Here is a 16,773-nt window from a genome sequence, read left to right on the forward strand (position 1 = left end):
AGGTACCAGAATGATCAAACGTTTCTAAAACAGAAAGATATGGGTAGGATAATATTGACAAATATTTTTGTGAATGTGGTGGAACTAAAGGTACTAGCAGAGCTCACCTCACTAGAGAAGAAGCGGTCGAAGCGCTGGCAAGTTTGTGTGGACAAGCCCCTCACGAAGTCATCCAGTGCACCCTCCTTGTACAGCACGAAGGGCGAGAAGTGATGCTGGTGCAGCAACAGGTCCTGACGCACCGTGCCGAACTGGCTCAGTCCCCTGGCACAGCATCAACAACAACCAGCATTAGCTTCAGGCAAGAACCATCAGCGTGGCGAGGCAGTTGCATTATGTCAGGCATTGCAGGCCTTCATTCAGCTTCTGTGTGTATGCTGAGGTGCTGACAAGACTGCTACATGCCTGGCCAGCACCCACCACACTGCTACATGGTATCAAGCCAGGACAGCTCTAGTGTGGCGAGGCAGTGACGTACTTCATGTGTCCCTGGATGAGTGTGTGCCCGAAGCGGAAGGCAGCGGTGGCGAACACGTTAGTGATGCCGGCATTCAGAGCATCGTCGTACAGCCGCGTGAAGTTGGAGTCCCTGGGCGCCAGCTCGAACTGGTCCATGTAGTTCCGACCTGTGAACAGCACCGGTAACTGTCACTGTCTCACTGTAGCACTGCTGTTCCTGCCCAGCGCCACAGGGCTGCATCCAGCAGAGGACACGTGCCTCTGGGAGGTGTCAGACATGATGTTGAGATAAATAAAGAAGTACCTAATATGAATGGACCATTTTAATATGTTTTAAAATCACACTTTGGTTATATTTAAATTTATCTGGCTTGGATTTTACAATCTACCTGACCTCGTGATAAATTGTTTATTGCACTGTAAACATTTAAATTTATTAATATTTTTGATAGTAATATCCAGAAAGAATTTTATCAGAAAGCTGTTCGTATCATCACTATACATAACATACTAGATAAGATTACTTTTACAACAGGTTGAACAAAAATTAGAGAAAAACTTAACAATCATTTAAGTATTTTTGTTCTCAGTAAATTGGACATTATGAACATGGACTGCGGCATTCTAATGCTTCAATCACGACACAGTATGGTTACACTGAAATAAGTGAATGCAGGAAATTCGGTCAGGCACAAAAATTATTATTTCAAGGAAATAAAAATAATCACGAGAGGCTAAAGTGCAAGAAGGACTAAATGTCATCTAAAGCGACCCTCTGTGTGCACGAGCGCGTGTGTCTACTGCAAGCCGCAGTAGCACACAGTAGCACGGCGCTCACCCAGCACGAGAGGCAGGAACTCATTGTATGTGATGTGCTGCATCTCAGCCACCACAATGCGCCTGGACTCCTGGAACAAGGTCTCGTCCTTCCAGGCTGGGTGCAGTCGTTCCAGCTCTCCAGCCACTCTGTTGTGCTCGCGCATCCACAGGGTGTGCATCACTGCCAGCTCTACCTGCTCGTTCACGCGGCTGTCTCCTGCACACATCGTAGAATACACACATGCTATATGCTGTATGCGAGGGCAATTCTGGTGGATATGTACACTGTTGGGAGCTGGAAGAATCTAGTTTATGTTAGGAAGGCAGGGTTAAAACCTCGTAATCCCGAATGCAAGTCTAATTTTCTACCATGTTTCAACTCGCTCCATACTGTATACATCGATATATGAAAGGGAGTTAAATGCTATTTGTCCTATTAACTCGCTATTGTTTTCTGTGAAAGCTGTAAACTCGCATGCTCACTAACATAACCGAGACCTTGTTCACCCAGCTAACGATACTTATTTTTTTTCTTAATTTTTCTAGCACAGTTATCATTTCCCTTTTATTTTTGGTTATAAATAATTTTCGCAACTTTTCTCTATGGTGTTTGTTCTGTTCTACTTACGATTTTTGTAATGTCTTCACATATTTTTTACAGTTGTTTTTAACGAAGCCCATTTAAATTGTGATAGTATGAATGGATACTGAATAAACGTATTCTCAGCGTAGGAATGAAGGTGTAGACCCAGGAGCCCGACAGAGATACGCAGAACATTACACCATCGAGGTCCTGTGTAAGGGGTGGAAGGAAGGACATACAGCCGTCTACGTGCACAGTGCGAGCCCTGGTGGTACATTGTAGCGTAGTGCTGTGCTTGTGGAGATCCGCAGCAAGCAGCTTGCTCCAGCACTCACTGCCTCCCATGCTCTTACTTTTTGTCTGACACTGCACTGCCCCGCCTTCCACTGATTATTCATGTACAAAACCCCTGGAGTCATCTTGTGTGGGCCTTAAATATGAGTACATTGCGTGCGTTAAGAAGTGTAAATTATGTGATCAAGCGAACAGTTTTGTGCTTTATTCTGTACTCATTGAGCATCATTCCAAAACTACGTTCGAGAATTTAATCGCGTCTAGGTCAAGTGCTGTTGTTCTGCAAGGACGGCCATCACACGGCGTGGCTGCTGAGGCTGACTGGTGGAACTGAGCCCTCGAGAGCAGGACCCACGTCACCATTTTGAGCCGGGCTTGTCTAAGCCTAATTATAGCTCAGCACTGAAGGTGGTTTACACCAAGTCCCACGCCATGCACAAGGCTTTTACTAACTGATAAGAGAAGTGAAAGTACACATGCTGTCTCTTCATAACAGTTTTTTTTTCTGTTCAGCCTTCATTAACTAGGCATGCCAGACAATCGCCCAACAACAATGAGTAATTGTGACAGACATCAGCGGTTGGCATGATCGTCAGCACACATGCTCAAGTGGCGGGAGTTAAGCCTTTCCTCTACATGACCTACCCAACGGTTCCGAGCTCACTACAAGTGTTTGATGCCAAACTCTAAATTCACATTCATCCTCGCGAGTAGCTGTGAATTTATGCAGTGTAGCCTTTACGAAAACACGAAATTCATCTAGTTGGAGTACATGCATGAATTATCCCTTGGAGACTGCACTCCCATGCTCCATTGGGCGAACTGGCCAGCATCAGACTCTCAGTAGACATAGCACTGATGACAGCTGCTTTGGTGACGATAGTTAATACTTAAACGTTATGTGGAGTGTGGACTTGCAGGTTTGCACGAAGGTCGTAGTCGGGACGTTGATAAAGTCGGCTTGGGTCAGAGTGTAGCTCCTGTACCTGCGAGTCCGGAGGAACTGGTTACCCCAGTCAGGAAGGGAGGCGCTGGGGCGTAACTCAAACAGCGAGAAGCAAGTTTCCTGCAGCCATGTACGAGTCTCCGCACTTTACGCTGTAAACTGTTGCTACATGGTGGTATTAAGCAGTTGTCAACCAACAAGGTCCTAAAAAGAATTAATTTTAATGGGCCTTAGTCGCGACAAGGAAAAAATTCAAAATGTATGAGTGTCATTTACGAAAAGACAAAAGTAATGGAAGTTTACATAAACAGAATTCGTGAAGTATTTTTAAAATAAGGCCTCACAACCCTTTTCAGCAATGGTTAGTTGTATAAAAAATTGTTTCAGACAAATGTTTTAGATAATGTTATAGGATTTATAAACAACTAGCTGTGCCCGAGACTTCGTCCGCGTGGAATAGTGTCTTTGGGTAGCATTTTTAATTATTTAGGCTAATTATTTTACAAATAAGACACATACATATAAATACTTTAATGAGCTATTTGCAGTGTTTCACTACAAAGAGCTTATTAAATTATTTAAGTATGTAAGTACATAAGGTACAAAATATTAATATGAGTTTATTTAAGTACATTTTTATAAACTACGTTTTTTATTTCCCCATCTTTTGTCAAAACATAAAGATTTTGCGTATTTGATACACGTGAGCATGCCACATAGAGTTGCCCATGGGAAAAACATTTTTTTTTTCTAAATGAACTCCTGCAACTTTAAGCGTCTGTCCTTTAGCTTTATTAAATGTTATTGCAAATGCTACTTTCAGGAGAAACTGCACTCTTTTAAATTGAAATGGTAAATCAGTCGGAATTATTGGAATAGGTACGGGGTATCAAAACATATTCTCCTCTTGGGTATTCTAGGCATATTAGAATTCGAAAGTAATCTACTTTTGACGAATGAAATAAACAAAACAATGACCCAACTAAAGAAAAAATATTTAATAACCTAACCCAAAAACTTAAAGTTATTTGTATTTCACGAAGAATATTAATTAAATAAACAAAAAATCGTGTAAGCAAATCGAATTGTAATCAATTTGCAGTGAATAATAACGAATTTTCAGCGGAAAAAATCAGTATTCGCATGCGTGTGGCACAGTAGTCTGCCCTCACGTGTCTGTTCGGGTAAGCACACTTAGGCATATTTCCCCACCTACACCGCGCCGTACCACGCCGCGCTCCCCCCCCCCCCCCCCCTCGAGCGGTTGCATTGTGTACGGCGCGGTGCTTGGCAAGTTTATTACTCGCGTTAACTTCAGTTTCACATTTTGTAATGACTTTGTAAATGTTACATCAGAATAGCTCAAATATTTTGTCTCTTGTCGCAAACTTATAAAATATTCACATAAACCTTACATATTTCCACACTAACTTTAATCCCCTATTCCCTATTGTTATTTTACACCCTTGAGGGTAAAACTTTTACAAACTTTGAATGTCATATTTATTTATATCGAATCAACAGCCTAAAAAATGAGTTTCAAGCTTCTAGCTCTAAAAATGACGATACTTCCATACAACTTTTCATCCCCCCCTTTTAACCCCTTACAATCCTTTTTTCGCATTAAATGTAGCCTATGTCCTTTCTCAGGCTCTAGACTATCTGCGTACCAAATTTAATTTAAATCGGTTCAGTAGTTTTGGCGTGAAAGCGCGACAGACAGACAAACAGAGTTACATTCGCATTATAATATTAGTAAGGATTTAAACGGATTCGATGGTGTGCCTACGAAGAGAGTTATGATCTTTTTGTCCTCCAACCCTTGTTTTTTCCACCCCTTGCAGCAGTTATCGTGTCCATAAAAATGTGTGTGTATAAACTTTTGAGTTGACGATGGCATTGGAGTCCATATAACATGAAACGAAAAACTATACAAAAACTGTCCATAAACTTGGTGGTAGAAACAGGGCTGCAGGACTGACCCGCCTTGAAGCACGTGAGTGTGTTCGTCTCGTCCACACACTCTCCGTCGTTCTTGGGCAGCATGGGCCGACCCCTGAGGTCCTGCACCTTCAGCCGGCCCCCGGACATCTCCCGCAGCTCTCGCTGGCCCTCGAGGGACGAGCCGTAGATGTTGGAGCCGTCCAGGTAGCCCGTGATCTGGTCCATCTGCACCACACCCAGCAACTACTCCCTCCAGCTTCCCTCGCACAGCGCATGTCAGCTACTGCACAGGCAGTAGTAGTATACGAATGTATGTTCTGGAACATGGCTTCTGGCTGTGGAGCGTGTGGGCACGTCCGCCATCTTGGATTGTGACGTCACGGCGGCCATCTTGGATGACCTTGACCTTGACCTTTGACCTTGACCTTGAATTTGATCCTCAAAATTTGCCAAAATTGGGCAAAAATTGTCCAAAATTCCTCAAAATTCGCCAAAATTTCCATTTCTGTGGAAAAAAATTCCGCCAAAAAATCTCAAAAAATTCCACAATTCAAAAATCAGGATTTCGAAAATCCTCAAAAGTCGTTTTACCCTAGAAAGAACCCAAATTCCTAAAAGCGGCTTAAAACTCCTAAGAGCTAGCCGCTCTAAGCCGTCGAGGTCATGACCTTGAAAATTAGGATGCCATGGCAGCCATATTGGATGATGACGTCACCGTTGCAATTTTCGTTACGGCCGCCATCTTTAACTTTTTTATTTATTATACGATTTTAATGAAAAAAATTTAAAAAATTATAAAAAAAATTAAATAATAAAACTTTAATAAAATATTTAAAAAAAACATACATTTACGACACGGAGTTCGGAGTCCTCGGTTCGAACCCGACGAGCGCAAAAAAAAATAAAAATGGTGACCGATCCTTCCCCCCGTGGTGACTTTTGGCAGACTGACTCCCACCACTTTTCTTAAAGCATATATATCGTCACCCAGTATGACGTCATGTCCGACATCTTGTCTTCGTTGCTGGAGACCACCATCTTGTATTCGTCGGCGAGAGTGCGCTGATAACATGTTAGTTTAGTTCTTATCCGCTAGAGTGCAGTAATCATTTATTACTGTGACACCTGCCATCTTGAAATTCGGCCGCCATCTTGGAAATCCGTAATTATTTAGCTAGGAATTCGGGAAAAGTTCCAAAACTCATTAAATAAATAGCTCATTAATTTACATATTGATTCGATCCGCTCCTGTCCTTGGTTCGATACCCGATCGATGCAATAATGTTTAATTTTATGTAAAAAATAATAATTGCAATAAACCATGTTCATCATATATTTAAAGAACCTCTAAATCCTCTACGACCACCATCCTATCAGACATCAAGACCACCATATTGGAAATTCGTAATTTTAATGCTAGAGATTCGGGAAAAAATTCAAAATTCATTTAATAAATTTGTAATCTATATACTGATTGATTAAATCGACTAAGGTCCTTGGTTCGATCCCTGGCCGATACAAATCAACTTTAATTTTAAAAAAGTACCAGAAAAGTGTAAGGTTCGAGAAATAAAACACCTCAAAGTCTTTTACAAACATAATATTTATTACACAATTTCTATCCTACTACAGAATCACTTGCGAAAGCCAGCAATCTTATAAACATTTAGCCCTGCATAGACGTGCATCGACTACTTCTTAGCTCCAAATGGCTACAAATGCTTCAAAAGGCTCCAAATGCTCCAACAGCTCCAAAAAAAAAGGCTCCAAATGCTCCAATAACCACCAAATGCTTAACACAGCTCCAAATGGCTTCAAATGCTCCAAACGGCCTCCAAATGCTTGACAGCCTCCAAATGCTTGACTGCTCCAAACGGCACCAAATGCTCCAAATGTCTCCAAATTGCTTCAAATGCTCCAAACGGCTCCAAATGCTCCAAATTGCTCCAAATGTTCCAAACGGCTCCAAACGGCTCCAAATGCTCCAAATGTCTCCAAAAGGCTCCAAACGGCTCCAAATTACTCCAAATGCTCCAAACGGCTCCAAATGCTCCAAATTGCTCCAAATGCTCCAAACGGCTCCAAATGCTCCAAATGCTCCAAATGTCTCCAAAAGGCTCCAAATGCTTCAAAAGGCTCCAATTGCTCCAAACGGCCTCCAAATGCTCCAAATGGCTCCAAATGCTCCAAATGGCTCCAAATGCTCCAAATGGCTCCAACAGCTCCAAAAGGCTCCAAATGCTTCAAAAGGCTCCAATTGTTCCAAGAGCTCCATCTTCAATTGATTCCAACTGATTCCAATTACTTTTCTTATCGAACTTGGCATGGTTACTAACATGTCTTTATTAGTATACATTTTGACTGGCAGTGGTAACGTATTTTGCACCTTTAAGTTATAAGTTTTATTTAGAAATCAGATTTCGATAAATGGTAGATACCATTTGGAAAGAAAATATATTAATTTATCTTCAAGTTTATACACACTTAATTTAAGCCATTATTGTATGTAGCCAGCTTCCCTCAGTTCTTTGAGTATGAAGGATATTTCTTTAATGTTCGAATAGTTTCCTGCACAAAGCGATCCATGTAGTAGTCGTAGCCTGTCAACCAATATGTTAGGATCTTCCCATGAGGTATAATCAAACTCTTCTGCTGCGTTCATCATCCTTGCATGTTTATAATAAATATTATTATCTCTGGTGTCTATCGTTTTAACACCAACCTCAAGGTCACTTTCGTCATCGTGACAGTGATTATCACAAGCTTGATCAGGATAATTTATTTTATTACGACGTTTCCATCGTTTTGGTCTCAAACCACCATCACAGTCTTCGCTCTTACATGCTTTTGATGCTTCAGCACAGTACTCAATCATGTCAGCCTTAGATGTGTCAGCACAGTCTTCGTTCACGACAGCTTCTGATGTGTCACCACAGTCATCAATCATGTCAGCACCACAAACTTGATCAGGATAATTTATTTTATTACGACGTTTCCATCGTTTTGGTCTCAAACCACCATCACAGTCTTCGCTCTTACATGCTTTTGATGCTTCAGCACAGTACTCAATCATGTCAGCCTTAGATGTGTCAGCACAGTCTTCGTTCACGCCAGCTTCTGATGTGTCACCACAGTCTTCAATCATGTCAGCACCACAAACTTGATCAGGATAATTTATTTTATTACGTCGTTTCCGTCGTTTTGGTCTCAGACCGCCATCACAGTCTCCGATCTTACCTGCTTTAGGTGCTTCAGTACAGTACTCAATCATGTCAGCCTCAGATGTGTCACCACAATCTTCAATCATGCACGCTTCAGATGATTCATCATAGTCTTCGACCTTGTAAGCTTCAGATGGTTCTCCATCTTTCTGATTTTCATGGAGACGACTAGATATTGGAGTAAATATATTTTCATTTCTAATGTGGTTACAACTTCCTTCGTTTGTTTTAGATTTTAAATTATTATCTTGATCTAGATCAGTAATTTTAGCATTAGCTTTTTCGCCTTCGTTCCTCTTCCGCGATGTTGTAGCCCAGTCTTCGTTATCTTTATTCATCTTAATTGTACAGGTCTTGTAATGTCTATCCAAGTAATATCTTCTACCAAAGGATTTCTGACACTGACTGCAATGAAATGGTTTTTGACAAGGACCCAAATTACACTCGCTTCTCTCATGTCGTTTAGCATTCTTTCTCAAGGTAAACACCTTGCTACAGTATCTACAGTGATGACGTTTCGATACAGCGTCAGATCCTAAATCGGAATTCATATTAGTTACCGAGACTAATGCCAGATGCAAACTAAGAGTTTTAAATTAGATATATTACTTAAATAGAATTTTTTAATTATTTCATCAGCGAGAATTAATTTATCTCATTCAAAGGTACTTTTTGCAAGTAGTTCTGCTTTTCAACAACAGATGTCGCCACATGTTACTTGCAGGTAAATAATATTTAGTTCTTTTATGCGGGATGCGGGATGCTCACTAACGATCGAAATAGAACGATGGCTTCGCTAGACTCCAAGGAGAAGGAAGTTCGTCCATCCTGTTAGTGCTTCTTAGATTTCTCAGAAATTATTTGACTGAGTAATGATAATTTTTTTTTTTTTTTAATTTCCGCCTGATAAAAATATTACAAGTAATGATTGAGTAGCAGAAGTTCACTAATTATATGCAACCTTGAATAAAAAATGACATGCTTCATTAAGTAAAAAAATCCTTCATGCAGAGATAAATTCCTCATCAGTAACCAGAAGCACTCGGAGAAAACCATCAGATGTATAGTCAGGAATAATCAGAAGCACCCAGTGAAAACCATCAAAATATTGTCAAGAATAATCAGGAGCACACGGAGAAATCCATCTAAATATTGTCAAGAATAATCAGGAGCACACGGAGAAATCCACCATAATACTGTCAAGAATAAACGGGAGCACACGGAGAAAACCGCCATAATATTGACAAGAATAATCGGAAGCACACGGAGAAAACCGCCACAAGTTTTCTTTGATATCATAAAATTTCAGGAAAAAATAATAAAAAATAAAAATAAATTAATAAAAAATTTAAAAAAATAAAATAAAAAATACATAAACAGATTCTGCTAGCTTGTGAACTTCTCATTGTTGAGCAAAGATATAGTTCTAGTACAAGCCAGAATTTTATGTATTTTTTATTTTATTTTTTTAAATTTTTTATTAATTTATTTTTATTTTTTATTATTTTTTCCTGAAATTTTATATCAAAGAAAACTTGTGGCGGTTTTCTCCGTGTGCTTCCGATTATTCTTGTCAATATTATGGCGGTTTTCTCCGTGTGCTCCCGTTTATTCTTGACAGTATTATGGTGGATTTCTCCGTGTGCTCCTGATTATTCTTGACAATATTTAGATGGATTTCTCCGTGTGCTCCTGATTATTCTTGACAATATTTTGATGGTTTTCACTGAGTGCTTCTGATTATTCCTGACTATACATCTGATGGTTTTCTCCGAGTGCTTCTGGTTACTGATGAGGAATTTATCTCTGCATGAAGGATTTTTTTACTTAATGAAGCATGTCATTTTTTATTCAAGGTTGCATATAATTAGTGAACTTCTGCTACTCAATCATTACTTGTAATATTTTTATCAGGCGGAAATTAAAAAAAAAAAAATTATCATTACTCAGTCAAATAATTTCTGAGAAATCTAAGAAGCACTAACAGGATGGACGAACTTCCTTCTCCTTGGAGTCTAGCGAAGCCATCGTTCTATTTCGATCGTTAGTGAGCATCCCGCATCCCGCATAAAAGAACTAAATATTATTTACCTGCAAGTAACATGTGGCGACATCTGTTGTTGAAAAGCAGAACTACTTGCAAAAAGTACCTTTGAATGAGATAAATTAATTCTCGCTGATGAAATAATTAAAAAATTCTATTTAAGTAATATATCTAATTTAAAACTCTTAGTTTGCATCTGGCATTAGTCTCGGTAACTAATATGAATTCCGATTTAGGATCTGACGCTGTATCGAAACGTCATCACTGTAGATACTGTAGCAAGGTGTTTACCTTGAGAAAGAATGCTAAACGACATGAGAGAAGCGAGTGTAATTTGGGTCCTTGTCAAAAACCATTTCATTGCAGTCAGTGTCAGAAATCCTTTGGTAGAAGATATTACTTGGATAGACATTACAAGACCTGTACAATTAAGATGAATAAAGATAACGAAGACTGGGCTACAACATCGCGGAAGAGGAACGAAGGCGAAAAAGCTAATGCTAAAATTACTGATCTAGATCAAGATAATAATTTAAAATCTAAAACAAACGAAGGAAGTTGTAACCACATTAGAAATGAAAATATATTTACTCCAATATCTAGTCGTCTCCATGAAAATCAGAAAGATGGAGAACCATCTGAAGCTTACAAGGTCGAAGACTATGATGAATCATCTGAAGCGTGCATGATTGAAGATTGTGGTGACACATCTGAGGCTGACATGATTGAGTACTGTACTGAAGCACCTAAAGCAGGTAAGATCGGAGACTGTGATGGCGGTCTGAGACCAAAACGACGGAAACGACGTAATAAAATAAATTATCCTGATCAAGTTTGTGGTGCTGACATGATTGAAGACTGTGGTGACACATCAGAAGCTGGCGTGAACGAAGACTGTGCTGACACATCTAAGGCTGACATGATTGAGTACTGTGCTGAAGCATCAAAAGCATGTAAGAGCGAAGACTGTGATGGTGGTTTGAGACCAAAACGATGGAAACGTCGTAATAAAATAAATTATCCTGATCAAGTTTGTGGTGCTGACATGATTGATGACTGTGGTGACACATCAGAAGCTGTCGTGAACGAAGACTGTGCTGACACATCTAAGGCTGACATGATTGAGTACTGTGCTGAAGCATCAAAAGCATGTAAGAGCGAAGACTGTGATGGTGGTTTGAGACCAAAACGATGGAAACGTCGTAATAAAATAAATTATCCTGATCAAGCTTGTGATAATCACTGTCACGATGACGAAAGTGACCTTGAGGTTGGTGTTAAAACGATAGACACCAGAGATAATAATATTTATTATAAACATGCAAGGATGATGAACGCAGCAGAAGAGTTTGATTATACCTCATGGGAAGATCCTAACATATTGGTTGACAGGCTACGACTACTACATGGATCGCTTTGTGCAGGAAACTATTCGAACATTAAAGAAATATCCTTCATACTCAAAGAACTGAGGGAAGCTGGCTACATACAATAATGGCTTAAATTAAATGTGTATAAACTTGAAGATAAATTAATATATTTTCTTTCCAAATGGTATCTACCATTTATCGAAATCTGATTTCTAAATAAAACTTATAACTTAAAGGTGCAAAATACGTTACCACTGCCAGTCAAAATGTATACTAATAAAGACATGTTAGTAACCATGCCAAGTTCGATAAGAAAAGTAATTGGAATCAGTTGGAATCAATTGAAGATGGAGCTCTTGGAACAATTGGAGCCTTTTGAAGCATTTGGAGCCTTTTGGAGCTGTTGGAGCCATTTGGAGCATTTGGAGCCATTTGGAGCATTTGGAGCCATTTGGAGCATTTGGAGGCCGTTTGGAGCAATTGGAGCCTTTTGAAGCATTTGGAGCCTTTTGGAGACATTTGGAGCATTTGGAGCATTTGGAGCCGTTTGGAGCATTTGGAGCCTTTTGGAAACATTTGGAGCCGTTTGGAGCATTTGGAGCCGTTTGGAGCATTTGGAGCCTTTTGGAGACATTTGGAGCATTTGGAGCCGTTTGGAGCATTTGGAGACATTTGGAGCTTTTGGAGCCGTTTGGAGCATTTGGAGCTGTTTGGAGCATTTGGAGCATTTAGAGCATTTGGAGCCGTTTGGAACATTTGGAGCAATTTGGAGCATTTGGAGCCGTTTGGAGCATTTGAAGCAATTTGGAGACATTTGGAGCATTTGGAGCCGTTTGGAGCAGTCAAGCATTTGGAGGCTGTCAAGCATTTGGAGGCCGTTTGGAGCATTTGAAGCCATTTGGAGCTGTGTTAAGCATTTGGTGGTTATTGGAGCATTTGGAGCCTTTTTTTTGGAGCTGTTGGAGCATTTGGAGCCTTTTGAAGCATTTGTAGCCATTTGGAGCTAAGAAGTAGTCGATGCACGTCTATGCAGGGCTAAATGTTTATAAGATTGCTGGCTTTCGCAAGTGATTCTGTAGTAGGATAGAAATTGTGTAATAAATATTATGTTTGTAAAAGACTTTGAGGTGTTTTATTTCTCGAACCTTACACTTTTCTGATACTTTTTTAAAATTAAAGTTGATTTGTATCGGCCAGGGATCGAACCAAGGACCTTAGTCGATTTAATCAATCAGTATATAGATTACAAATTTATTAAATGAATTTTGAATTTTTTCCCGAATCTCTAGCATTAAAATTACGAATTTCCAATATGGTGGTCTTGATGTCTGATAGGATGGTGGTCGTAGAGGATTTAGAGGTTCTTTAAATATATGATGAACATGGTTTATTGCAATTATTATTTTTTACATAAAATTAAATATTATTGCATCGATCGGGTATCGAACCAAGGACAGGAGCGGATCGAATCAATATGTAAATTAATGAGCTATTTATTTAATGAGTTTTGGAACTTTTCCCGAATTCCTAGCTAAATAATTACGGATTTCCAAGATGGCGGCCGAATTTCAAGATGGCAGGTGTCACAGTAATAAATGATTACTGCACTCTAGCGGATAAGAACTAAACTAACATGTTATCAGCGCACTCTCGCCGACGAATACAAGATGGTGGTCTCCAGCAACGAAGACAAGATGTCGGACATGACGTCATACTGGGTGACGATATATATGCTTTAAGAAAAGTGGTGGGAGTCAGTCTGCCAAAAGTCACCACGGGGGGAAGGATCGGTCACCATTTTTATTTTTTTTTGCGCTCGTCGGGTTCGAACCGAGGACTCCGAACTCCGTGTCGTAAATGTATGTTTTTTTTTAATATTTTATTAAAGTTTTATTATTTAATTTTTTTTATAATTTTTTAAATTTTTTTCATTAAAATCGTATAATAAATAAAAAAGTTAAAGATGGCGGCCGTAACGAAAATTGCAACGGTGACGTCATCATCCAATATGGCTGCCATGGCATCCTAATTTTCAAGGTCATGACCTCGACGGCTTAGAGCGGCTAGCTCTTAGGAGTTTTAAGCCGCTTTTAGGAATTTGGGTTCTTTCTAGGGTAAAACGACTTTTGAGGATTTTCGAAATCCTGATTTTTGAATTGTGGAATTTTTTGAGATTTTTTGGCGGAATTTTTTTCCACAGAAATGGAAATTTTGGCGAATTTTGAGGAATTTTGGACAATTTTTGCCCAATTTTGGCAAATTTTGGCGATTTTTGAGGATCAAATTCAAGGTCAAGGTCAAAGGTCAAGGTCAAGGTCATCCAAGATGGCCGCCGTGACGTCACAATCCAAGATGGCGGACGTGCCCACACGCTCCACAGCCAGAAGCCATGTTCCAGAACATACATTCGTATACTACTGGCAGTAACACCTGTCACATTCAGAACACCAAGTCACTACTTGCACGCATGACTTTATGTTTGGAGGGGTGTGTTTGTTACTCCTCGAGAAGACAGTCTGGTTCACTTACGAGTTTTTTAAGAAGTTCCCCTTAAGTACTGATAAACACTAGTGCGTGTTGGATAGTTGTTTATCTTAATGATTATTGTGGTGATCCCTGAATATTTGGAGCAAAGACAAGGGAAACACCAAAAGTGAATTTTCCGTATCATATAACAATATTATGTAACATGACTTTGGCGAAATTTCACTTCAGCTATCCTGGAACAATGTCTCAGAATAATATCTTGAGTATATGTATGCACAGCTGCCCCACCAGCCCAGCTGCCCCAAAAGCCCAGCTGCCCCAACAGCCCAGCTGCCTCACCAGTCTAGCTCCCCTACTAACACAACTGCCTCACCAGCCCAGCTGCCTCACCAGCCCAGCTGCCTCACCAGTCTAGCTGCCCTACTAACACAACTGCCCCACCAGCCCAGCTGCCCCACCAGCCCAGCTGCCCCACCAGTCCAGCTGCCCTACTAACACAGCTGCCCACCAGCCCAGCTGCCCCACCAGCGCAGGTTCCCCACCAGCCCAGCTGCCCCACCAGAACATGAGCGCCGTACCTGCTCCCTGGGGCCGAAGTTGCACTCGGGTCTGGGTGCAGGCAGCGAGCGCACGAACTCCATGCAGCGCTCGCCGAACGGCGCGAAGATGTGGTCGTTGTTGGGCAGCGTGATGGGGAAGCAGTCCGGGTGCATGAGGGTCGCATTGATCACCTTGCCGTCCCGGCAGCACGACAGTCCGAAGCCGTTAGTGCCTGCAACAAACAAGCTCACACCTGCCAACTGCACAGTTTTAGAGTTCACAAACTATGACCTTGAATATTACCATAGAAATCGTATCACTAAGACAACCCCCTCTCCCCCCCCCCCCAACCCCAAATCCCTTCTGTTGCATTGCTCCTCCATCGCAAACTGTTCTAGGTGAGAGCACAGTCTATTATCACTGCTACCTTGAACTTTTATATGATTGAGCCAAAAATAGGACACTCATCATTTCGTCTGGCTCTGGCAATGTGACAGTAACTTGAAGAGTGAGACAGTTGCCTTGTCCTCGGAAAATGTTGTTAATAATAAATGTCCTGAGTCTCATTCGGGGTAACACCCTGGATCTTTTGACACATTAGTGTTATCATTTACCAATCGGTTTTCACCCGGCGCTGAACTTCAGCGCCTGCATTTTTTAGTAGGGAGTGTCAGACCCACCTCGGCTGATGGGAGTGTGTGTGAGGTCGTGGTCCAGGAACTGGCCCCACTGCATCACCATCACCGTGTAGTTCTCGTGGGGTCGGTCCACGTCCTTGGCGAACTGCGTGCTGACCAGCCGTGCGCTGGGCAGCTCCTTGCCGCTGGCCGCGAGGCTGCGCGGCGAGTTCACGCCTGCACACACACACACGCGCGTCAACAACACACTCTCCTCGGACAGTGGACACGAGGTGCCGACGAGAACACAGCACAACCTGCAGCATCACTCACCGTCGCCGTACTTGGGCGGGAGGACCCTCTGGAGAGCAGTGCCGGCGCTGCCCCAGCGGTCGTGCACCAGGTTGTTGCACGAGCCGTCCGGGGAGCGATACTTGGTGGGGAAGCAAGAGGCGGCGGGGGAGCAGGTGTCTGCGATCACAGTGTTCAGCACGCTGAACGTGGGCAGCGCGAAGGTGCCCTGGTCAGCCGTTAGGTTGAACCTGCAAGCATTCAACCGACTGCATTCAACCACGTTTTGGAACCCATCGTTCACATACATGGACATAAATAGACCTACTTAGTAAATCTATCCTGTCATTGCTTGAAGGAACAAAAGTATGTATGTGGTTGCGAGCTACTCTGTGAAGTCAAATCCCGAAAGATGGATGATCAAATGTTTGTTTGCATTGTAAAATTTCTAAAGCAGTAAAAAAATAACGATAACTAGTACGATTTATATAAGTCATTCGCTAGCTCGTTACAGATTTGTGTTATTGGATAGCCTCCCATACAAGTGCTCCAATTTTAGAGAAAGGAGGGGTGGTGAGATCAGGTGACGAATAACGTGGTTTCCCTTCCAATCACTTGGCTCAGGCGAACCTTGTCGGAGCTGTAGACGAAGCAATACTGAGGGCTAGAACATCAGAGATGCCTCGCTGGTCTGCCGGTAGTTCCACGTTCAGGGGCTAAATTTCAAAACATCACAATCAAGATTACGATGAGGGGCAGGAAACCAACAGCAACAACTTAGATACTTTTTTCATATGATAATTTTTCTTTAATGAAACGTTGTTTGAAAATATTAAATAACGGTATTTGAGACCATAACTGTATGCATGCTCCAAGCTTATCCTCCTGACGGGCCACGGCACGCACCACGTGTCAAAAGTGACTACGACCGCGCCACATGGATTTGCAGGAAGCAAGTGCATTTTTTGAGCTGTTGCTACAGCGAAAGAAATGCTGTTAAAAAAGTATATATTGGATTCATCTAATTCTTTGTTGAGCAAGAACATAATTTCTAACAACTACTTTTTTCCCTGTGTGAGTATTCCTGTGCAGGCATGAGCCAGACTGCGATTCCCTCACGCATTTCTGAAATAAACCTCTCGGTGTGGGAACTTGATT

At 41.3% G+C, this 16,773-nt stretch overlaps 1 protein-coding gene across 1 annotated transcript in view; it reads right to left on the reverse strand.

Moving 5' to 3' along the window:
* LOC134541961 (peroxidase-like) overlaps positions 1 to 16,773 on the reverse strand; it is a 36,627-nt gene that overhangs the window by 8,958 nt on the left and 10,896 nt on the right. The window contains exons 3-9 of the mRNA XM_063385723.1: positions 15,658 to 15,866; positions 15,388 to 15,561; positions 14,746 to 14,939; positions 5,084 to 5,270; positions 1,298 to 1,495; positions 479 to 626; positions 108 to 264 (exon numbers count right to left, since the gene is read on the reverse strand). Of these exons, the coding sequence (XP_063241793.1) occupies positions 108 to 264; positions 479 to 626; positions 1,298 to 1,495; positions 5,084 to 5,270; positions 14,746 to 14,939; positions 15,388 to 15,561; positions 15,658 to 15,866 (1,267 nt within the window). The remainder of the gene's footprint in view (positions 1 to 107; positions 265 to 478; positions 627 to 1,297; positions 1,496 to 5,083; positions 5,271 to 14,745; positions 14,940 to 15,387; positions 15,562 to 15,657; positions 15,867 to 16,773) is intronic.

Source organism: Bacillus rossius (assembly GCF_032445375.1).
Source record: "Bacillus rossius redtenbacheri isolate Brsri chromosome 4 unlocalized genomic scaffold, Brsri_v3 Brsri_v3_scf4_2, whole genome shotgun sequence".
NCBI lineage: Eukaryota > Metazoa > Arthropoda > Insecta > Phasmatodea > Bacillidae > Bacillus > Bacillus rossius.